General features: G+C 43.9%; 1 protein-coding gene across 2 annotated transcripts; it reads left to right on the top strand.

Moving 5' to 3' along the window:
• Positions 1 to 558: 558 nt before the first annotated feature.
• LOC130148696 (cytochrome c) lies at positions 559 to 3,340 on the top strand. 2 transcript variants are annotated; one of them, XM_056337572.1, is made up of 3 exons: positions 559 to 714; positions 1,672 to 1,848; positions 2,021 to 3,340. In XM_056337572.1, exons 2-3 carry the CDS (start codon positions 1,680 to 1,682, stop codon positions 2,167 to 2,169), a joined length of 318 nt encoding a protein of 105 aa, XP_056193547.1. In that variant the 5' UTR covers positions 559 to 714; positions 1,672 to 1,679; the 3' UTR covers positions 2,170 to 3,340. The 2 variants fall into 2 exon arrangements, with proteins under 2 accessions (XP_056193547.1, XP_056193548.1); XM_056337573.1 differs by having other exon boundaries at positions 573 to 710.
• Positions 3,341 to 9,741: the final 6,401 nt, after the last annotated feature.

Here is a 9,741-nt window from a genome sequence, read left to right as displayed (position 1 = left end):
TATGGTGGCCACAGGCGAGGGGTCCCGGCTGGCCCTTGTCCAGCCCCCGCGCTACCTGAGGCACTTCCCGCTCTCCACCCCCGGGCTCCCTGGGGGCAGCTGTCAGAACGGCCAGCACTTCCCTCAGGTTCGCCTCACCGCTCCTTCCCTCACCCCTCGAAGGTGCCAAAAAGCGCGGGCGGCAGCGGCCACCGGAGCGCAGGGGAGGAGGGGGGGGAGGAGGGGGGGCGGGGGGGGAAGGGTGGGCGCCGGCTCCCGCCTACGGCACGCGCAGGGGCCCCGCCCACCGCGCCGCCACGCGGCCGCCCGAGCCCGCCCGCTGAGGTCGCCACCCGCCCGCGGCGGCGCGCGACCCTTGCCTCGCCTCGCGCCCCGTCGTTCCGTACGTACTAGAGTTACGTCTGACGCCCTTCCGCAGGGAGGGGCAGGAAGCCGGAGGCCCGCCATCGCAACCTACCCCGCTAGCCGCCAGCGCAGTGACGTCAGCGTGACGGACAGGAGGCACCACCAATCAGCGGTCCACCGGCCGCACTTGATTGGTTGTCACGTCGGAAGAGGCGGGTCGAGAACCTGCGTAGCTAGGTTGCGCCAACACCGGCTTACATAGGGCGGAGTACGGCGTGTCCTTGGGCTCAGACGCCGGACGGTGCGGGAGTTAGCGGGGCTGCGGTCACCGCCGTGGGCGCAGCGTCAGCGGGGCGGCCGGCCAGGCAGGTGCGGGCAGCAGCTGCGCGCGCGGCCTGGCCCTGCCCCCGGGCCCGGGCCGTGGTCCGGGGGGACCGTTGGCTCGGAGCGGGGCGGTGGGGCAGCCGGGCCGGAGGGGTGAGGGACGGGATGGGGCGGGCGATGCCCTCGTCTGTTCCGGGAGCGCCATTCCCGCCTCCGCGGGCCGGGGCGGGGGAGCCCGGGGTCGCGGCCTGCGGAGGCGCCGGGTTGCGGCGGAAGGTCACCGCGGGGCCTAGTGGTCCTACCGCGGGGGTCTGCGGCCGGGGGGCCGGAGCGGTGGCGGGGACCCGGCCTGTCTGAGCTCCGCCGGCGGCCGCTGCGGTCGGGGGTGGCGCGGCCGGGCCCGCGCGCCCTTGCGGGGTGAGTGCGCCGGGCTCCGCTGCGGGGTCGCGCCGGGGCGGCGCCGCTTGCCCGGAGGGGCCCCCGCGCCGCAGCCCGTCCGCCGCCTCAAGGTCAGCCTGCGCGGGGCAGGGCACGGCCGGTGCCGTTGCCCTTGGTCGCGCTCGCCGCAGCCCGCGCCGGGAGCGGTGCCGCCGGCGGGAGCGGGCCGGGGCGCGCCGCGGCCCTGTCCGTTTACATAATTGCGATTTTACACAAAGTCACGGCTAGGAAGCCTTGCTGTTATAGACGCACAAGCTATGTACGTGGGTGTTGTGTTCAACTTACTCTTCAGAAGTTATCTCTACGCTCCAAATGCAGTGGGGCGATTACTTTGCCTGAGGGAATGACAAGACCGTCAATGTTTATCACCTTGATGCCTTTTATGTAATTTAACAATTATGTGCTAACCTTGAAACCCGGGAGCTTGTGGATGGAAGGTGTGCTGGAGAATTACTAGACTGATGGGCCACGTATAAGGTTTTATAAACGGGATGCTTTTAAAGTTTCTGTTGATAGGTGACCTTGAAATTGTGATACTGACCTCTGCATGTGTTCTTGGTCTAGTACTGAAAATGGGAGATATTGAGAAGGGCAAGAAGATCTTTGTCCAGAAGTGTTCCCAGTGCCATACGGTTGAAAAGGGAGGCAAACATAAGACTGGACCCAACCTGAATGGCCTGTTTGGACGCAAAACTGGACAAGCTGAGGGCTTCTCTTACACGGATGCTAATAAGAATAAAGGTAAACTTTAAAGCTGCTCTTCCAGGTTACTAAGTACAAAATTACTCTGTTATCAGTGATAGTTCTAGGAGTACTGAAATCGGCCAAAACATAAAATAACATAGAGGACAAGAATATAAATGTGTGTGTTATTGTAAAGTTGCCAACTACCCTTTTTTTTTTTTTTTTTTAGGTATCACCTGGGGTGAAGATACTCTGATGGAGTATTTGGAAAACCCAAAGAAGTATATCCCAGGAACAAAGATGATTTTTGCGGGTATTAAGAAGAAGTCTGAGAGAGCAGACTTAATAGCATACCTCAAAGATGCCACTTCAAAGTAAAAGTGATCTGCTGCCTTATTTATTTCAGAAAGGAGATGGCAATGGAAATGTCTGTGATGAGATCGGTTTTTAAACTTTCTATTTTTACATGTACTGTGTCTAAACTTAAAATCTGTCTCGCCCATCAGATAACACTGCTCACAGTGGGTCACTAGAGTACACGCTTGTTTGGCAGCCGTTAACTTCATGGAAACTATGTAATTGCATTGATTTAAAAATGACTATAATGTTCAGTCATTCTTGGTGGTAGAATTAAAAAAAAAATAAAAATTTCCTGCCTCTTCATTGTTTAAAAGAATTATATAAATAATCAAACAAGTAATTGTCAACAGCATAATAGCTTTGACAGCCCAACTCTTTCAGGTTTAAAAACAGGGTGGTTTTTGGCATCTTCCACCATACATCTTCAGTTGCATTACTTTAAAGATTTTTAAAAACACAAACAAAACAACAAAAACTTAAAAAAAACAAACTCAAAAACAAAACCAAAACTCCCTCCACCAAAACCCCAAGATAATATTTTTCTAAATTTAATCAGTACTAGGTGTTACATACTAATCGAAAGCTTGCGGTAAGAATGCATTTCATCTGACTTAAGTACTATTTGTAAAATGGCAGTTGTGCCCCGCCACTTTTTTTTTGTTTTTTTTAATCTAGGGGAAGCATGTTACCTAATTTATCCAAGACTCTTGACAGCTGCATGCACTAGTAGAGTATAACTCCCCTTCAGAAACATCTTCAGCTTTGAAATATTATTGAAACCCTTTGTTCAGTAAATCTTCTGAAAACAGCCATCTTTAGTGTAATGAATAGAACAGAAGAACATCCTATTCTGGAAATAAAAGTGCTGAAGATCAAGCTGAGGGTTATTAAATCTTAATTCAGCAGAAGCATTCACCTAAAATCTACTGTTACAGGCCATTTCAGATGAAGGGGTACAGAAATGAATGCACTGGTAGACTAAAGGGAAAGGGTCTTCCTCTGTGCCTGGCTGCAGCCGATGTCATTACTTCCAAGGTTCTGTTTCGCACAGTGTAAAGCAGACTTTTTAATGTTTTAACTGCATTTTTTCATACTAAGTGAATTGTTCAGATGAATGTGTTTACTGTGTACTAGCAGTAAAGCATAACTTGGAGCAATCAAAACTGTAAATTAAAAAAAATTAAAAGTCTTGTTCGCTGTATGTGTCTGAAATTAAGTGAAAACCAGTGAGAACATAGAGAAAAGTTGGGAGTCCAGCTTTACATCATTAGGATACAAAGCGAGCAAAAGCTCAGTGTGGGGAAAAATAAAAGTAGATGCTAATGGAGTTGGTGTGAGAAGCATGGATGTGGCAAAGCTAGAAAGTAGTTGGGACTAGAATGGGCAAAGCTGAGCTTTTCCACTGGTGTTCTCTTCAATGGCGCTTTTGCTGTGCTTCCTGAGAGAGACAGAGGAGAAAACTTGTAGTTTGAAAGCTGTAGTGGTGAATTGGCCGAGTTTGAGTCATGTCAATAGAATAGCGTGCTTAATGACTTGAGTTGCAAAGGGCTGTTATTCACAGTAAGTGGGAAGCGTTAAGATTACTAACAACTTGTCTCAATGGTGGTTACCCTGTATGTTGTGTTTATTAACTTTTTTTAAAAAAAACACCTAAATGTGCAAGCAGTATTTCTTCCAAACAGAAAGGCTTAATATTAACCAACAGCAGCGTCTTTACTAAAAGCTTGTTAAGAGACACCTTCAAATTGTAGTAGTCTATTAGTGTTCCAGTTTTCAGAAGTGATGTTTGTTATAGCACCCTTATGGCTGTGCAGAACTCAGTTTTCACTGTGCCAAAATCCTGGTAGAGCAGTTGTATGTACAGAGTGTAACCTTACCCAGCCCTACAGTATTCTGAAATGATTCTGAAATGAAAGTGGATTGCATGGAGGGAGTTGTGACACTTTCTGTTCTGTCAGCACTTCTGTGAGTTGGAAGAAGACTGTGATCTCCAAGCTGCTTTTCTTCCCTAGTTGAGCCAGAGAAGAAACGGACTGGAGAACAGAAATTTGCAGTAAGGTGGCATTTATTTCTGCACAGGCAACAATCTACAAAAAATGAAGTTATCCATCATCAGAAAAACTTCAGGAGAAAGCAGTGTGATTCTTTGGCCCAAGTGAGTAGGGGACACAATTTAGCTTGGCTTATTCTACCTGTCAGTACCTCGAAGACCTTGGCACAACAGCAAGTGCAGCTTATACATACCACTGAAGATGGAGAAAATTGAACTTCTTAATTCTAGGCTAGGCATGCATCCTTGCTTATGTTTTAGGGAAAAGACCCTTCTTACCTTTAAAATTTTGTATTTTCATCTGTATACAGCCCTAGACAACAACGATTTGTTGTAGTAGATAACTTAGCAACCGCTTACCACTGGACAAACACAATGCTGTAGTATTTCTACAAGTGAATTGGTGAAGCAAGAATGTTAAAATGGAAGGAGTTAGATTATCACTTGTTGAGAGAAATGTTAATGCAAGTGCCTGAGTTGGGTCTTTTGGAGGCTGGGGGAAGGCGTCCGGATTAGTTCTGGAATCAAGATTTAGTTCTTTGATTTGTAGCGTAGGAGGAATGGGGTTTGCCTTTGTTTTACAAAGTAGCAAGTTTAGTGTTTTTTCTTTCCGATAATGATACCAATCTAGACACTTGGTATTTCTGTAGTTCCTTTACAGTTCCAAATTGGAATCAAGGCACCATTGCCAAACATTGCACCATCCCATAAAAATGGTTCTTGGCTACTAGTTTACAAATTTGATGTGGCATGTCTTTAAAACTGTTTTCACGTGTACTCATGCAAATGCCTAAACATTGTCAATAATGATGTCAATATCAAAAATGACTGGAAAAAAGGTAAAATTCAAAAGTACACCTTTTCACAGTGCGACTTTTCAAACCCAAAGTGGAATAGGTAGGGTACTTTTAAAATGGTAGAAGTTATTATTTATGCGCCCCATTGAAATTTAGTGACATAGAAGCTCTTGTTTTATTTAGAGTAACAACTTGAGCGTAATCACTCTACAAACAGCTTAATTTGGGAAAATTCCATTCATAGCTGTTCGTGCAATTTTAGAGAATCGCTTCAGTTAAAGATCTGTTCCTTTTAATAAATCTCGTCTTGTATGGAATACTTTCCTTTTTGTGTAAAATACAGTATTGGTGATCCAAAACAAATGTGATGCATTATGCTTCTCTTATGGGGGAGAACAGAAACTAAACAGCTAATAGTTAAGAACTATTAGATATTCTACTCTCGTGTATATCAATGGCCATTGAAGTGCACACATTTACCTCTGTAATAAGCCTCGTCATTTGCCTTTATCTAAAACGCATCCTAAAAACTCTTCCAGGGCCAAAGCCAATAGAAGTCTCTGTCTTACTGCATATAGGATGAGTTGAGCCGTTTCAAACTGGTGTCCTGCAAATTTTTTATTGTGGGAGATGAGCAGCCCAGAGCTAGCTGTAGGAAGCGTTAACCCTGGGGAAGGGTGTGAAATCCTGGCCCTTTCCAGTGCTACAATGGCTGAGTAAGGACTCCAGGTAGTTACTACCATCTGCTCATGATTCAGAGCTTGCATGTAAGTACTTGCATGGTTTTTTCCAGGATCATTCTTTTGATTTGAAATACAAAAACCACTATGGTCACCTTTTCAATAATTTGTTTCTGATTAGAGGTCTCACAGGAGGTAAGAGGTGTGGATGACATTTGTTTCTGTGACAAGATCCAGATTCACATTCCCAGATTTCCGGAAGGCTGCATTAACCACCAAGCTGAATGTGTATGCTTTGAAGAAGATGCTCTGTACCTCTGTTGGAGCTGTCATTATACAAAAGGAGAGCCGGAAAGGAAATTGGCAACGGAGGAGCTAACTGTAGCATAGTGTTCAAAACAACACACCCTGGAGCGGGAGAGGTGTGTTCTTTCCAGGTTGTTTATGCATTTAATTTTAAACAGACTTGCATAAAAATAAACCTGGCAGTGAAGATCAGAAGTCATTACTCTGCTGGTTCTACATGTTACTAACACTTCACCGCTGCTTGCTCAGGCAATGTGAAGCCCTGCGTGAACCCCTGCCTTGTTCCTTTCAGAATCACCCACGCTCCAGGCGCATCTTCCCCTTCCTCATTCTCTATGTGTTAGACCGTAGTTTTGTATATAAGACTGTGCTGTCCCTGCCTTACCGCGCTGCCTGGCTTTTGGTCATCAGCACACAAAAGCTGTTGATGGAAACATCAAGCGGTGTTTGCATCCTTACAGTAATCTGCAGAAATTCACTGCTGATGTCCCCATTCAGTTGTGACCGGTGACAATTTTTTCTTAAGACAGCTGATGGTTCTTAATCTATATGACATTGCCTTTTATTGATCTTTTTTAATTCAGATTTTTTAGTAGAGCTAACTAAAGCAGGTAGAGTTTTACGTGGCTTTTACCTGCACTGTCTCAGGGTTTGGTTTATTTTTTACTGTGAGGTGCAGCATGATGATTCATCATTCCCTGATGTGTAGTGCTTCCAGAGAAGTTGGAAAAATGCACCACATACACTGAATTTTAAAAATTCTGGTGTCACCTACATGTCATTGGTAGCCTCCTCTTACCCATGTTTCATTGCAGGAATGTGCCTATGCTGACTGTAACCATTCCCTGAAAGCATTTCTCACATTTCTCCTTCCGCTGCTGATTCATTGTATGGAGAACAGAGAGAAATGGAAATCAGACTTCTCCCTATCTTACCATGTTTCCTCTAGGACTCTGTCATTTTATGTGCAATTATTCTGTCACTCTACCTGCTATTGATACTGGTTCTGGAGTTCTTCCAGCACTATTTTTAAAGGAAAGTTACCACATTTTCAATTTCACAGATTTTTGCCATAGTAAATGATTTTAATTCTATTTCTCATATACAAATTATCACTGGTTAGCTTACCCATCTGGTCTTTCTCTTCCTCATTTTACAGGTTACTGTTACAACTTACACTTCTTTCGTATTGGATGAACTGCCGGCAGCTTCTTCACTGTTCAAATGTACTCTTTAATTTACACACCTCTTAACTCTGTAGTAAACTGTTTTTTAAAGTTTCCAGGTAATTACTTTACTTATTTCATTGCCTTTTTCGTAGGTTAAAATATTTTTTTTAAAATTCACTGAAAAGGGTTTGTTTTTTTTTAAGCTGTCCCTCACGCATTGATGTTCTGTTTAACTTTTTTGTATACACCACTGTCTTGGACCCAGATATTCTTATGTATTAAACAAGGACTGTGTCCTTCATATGGATACCTGAGAAACAGTCTTATGAGCCTCAGAACAGGCTTCCAAAAAGCAATCATGGGAAGTGCTGAGAAACTTCTCTAACTGGCGCGGAGCCGGTTATTGCTTGCAGTAAATGAACAGGAGGGGGAGCAAATGTACTAAAAAGCTGGAGGAAAAAATGACGTGCACTGGAAGGTAATTTTGAGCAAACCTGGGACTGTCTGAAAGACAAAGTTCATTTGTACAAAAAGCAGTTTTACTGCAAGTGCCCAGCAAAAAGCGCCGGAGGTGATTAGTACAGCTGAATGCATTTATATGTCTGCAATAAATTTAAGGTCTTCTGAATTCTTAAACTAATTAACGTTTCATATTTTATCAGGCTAGCCCAAGTTTGAAATAGCCTCTATTAAATTTCAACCTATTCAAATGGTATAAGATTATTTAGAAAGCAAAATGTTTCTTTCTGACTACTCAAAGAATCTTAATCAAAAGTGGCAAACTCTAATGCATACTCTGGCTTTGTTCCTACTGTGGAGCTCACTGATACCATCAGTTGAAGTATCGCACTCGAGATGGATATACAGACTGTAATGTAGTTTTTCCACTTGCAGTTAGGTAGGAACACGATGACCTTTGTTAGTAAAAATGCACTTTAAATATGTCTTTAATACTGTTTTATGGATGGCGTTTGATGATAAACTCAAATTACTCTGCAAACCATGGTAAGTTTTATAATGCAATTATAACTAAATACCAGCATTGTTACTACCTAAGGTCCTAGGAAATCTAACATTTGCAACACTGAGTCAGAATTTTACTTACCTGGGACATTGCTCGTGGGGATATCAATGTTAATTTAACTATCAGTATGGATTTCCTGGCACATGCCCGAGCACAAAGCCTTTGCAACTCTTCAAATTACCCTGTTGCCTTTCTTCATATCAATCCGTGGTCTACATGGATGTTGCAAGTTAAGCTTGTTTTTCAGTGCCTAACTCTTACCAGCCCCAATGTGATCAGACATTAAAAATTTCGCTCATATGTGTGTTTGCTGTCACTCTGTATTCTTAGATGACATCTCTCTTTTCTACCATGCAAGGACACATCAGAAAGAAACCCTGCATAGAAAGAAGCAATCCAAGGGAAGAGCTTTGTAGTTGAAAGGTACTGCCACACCAGAAAATCTGTCAATAATATAGAGAGTCTTCTACAGATGAACAGGGCTACAGGATAGAAATCAAGATGGCACAAATGAAGCAAAGAAAGGGGAAACAAGGCAGAAGTGAAACAAGGTTAGTACTGCATGAAATATTACATATTCTCATTACGTGTTCAGCAGTTACAAAGACTGTGCCTGTGCTTTAACCTAGTGAGCCAGGTATTGCAGTATGAAAGCAAAAGCAGGGGAAACCTAGAAGCAATAAAAACCACACTTGCCTACCTCCAGCTGAAGGTTTGGCAACTCTGTGTGTGTTCAGTGAATATCCCTTTGGTTGGATGCCTTTAATTTTGCTTCAGTTCTGTGAAGTCATCCAATTGAGGCTACCTGGCTCCAGCAGTCTGTACTCCCTCCACTGATTTTAGTGATATATGTTCCACATTAGCAAATCAGCCAGCTGAGAAATGGTGTGATGCTTACTCAGTGCACATATCAAATGATGTTTTGCAGGGCTGTAAGCTCTGATCCTTCTGTAACACTAGAGCCTAACATCCCCACTTATGCAATATGCTTGAGTTACACTGCAGTTGATGGCATAGGTTTAAATTTTGCTCCAGTTTCAGATCTTACCTCAAAAGTACAGGCCAGTAGCTATGGTGAACATAAGATAGACAAAAGGGCCACAAGAAGGGCTCTAGAACAGCAGAGAGTAGTCACGCAGTAGAGTCAGCATGAAAAACAGCCTTTGTTCCTTAGCCAGAATAGACGAAAAGCACTGATGGAGAGCATGGCCTAAATTACATTTACATTACAGATTATTTTCTATGATAGTTCTCTGAGCTGCTCTGTGCCAATCCAGAATTCAGTTGGAAGTCAAGTTATCAAGGAAGTCATCAACAAGTTAAGATAAAAAGATCCAAAGCCCAGTGAATCCACATCTGCTACAGTGCCCTCTGTCTGGCTCTCTTAACTGTCTGGCTCTTTAACACCAATTTTCATTTTCTAGATAGTGCAGCCTGATGCTCAGACTGATCAGGTAGCAAATTGATGTTTTTCTCCCAGGAAATAGTTTCCTATAACCTTTTTTCATTATTTCAAGATTTTAAGGAAAATATTCCTTTGGTAAAGCAGTTGGGTTTGTTTTTC

Source organism: Falco biarmicus, chromosome 4, assembly GCF_023638135.1.
Source record: "Falco biarmicus isolate bFalBia1 chromosome 4, bFalBia1.pri, whole genome shotgun sequence".
In the NCBI taxonomy this organism is placed as follows: domain Eukaryota; kingdom Metazoa; phylum Chordata; class Aves; order Falconiformes; family Falconidae; genus Falco; species Falco biarmicus.
The sequence above is the reverse complement of the archived record's forward strand: the minus strand, read 5'-3'. Positions and strand labels throughout refer to the sequence as shown.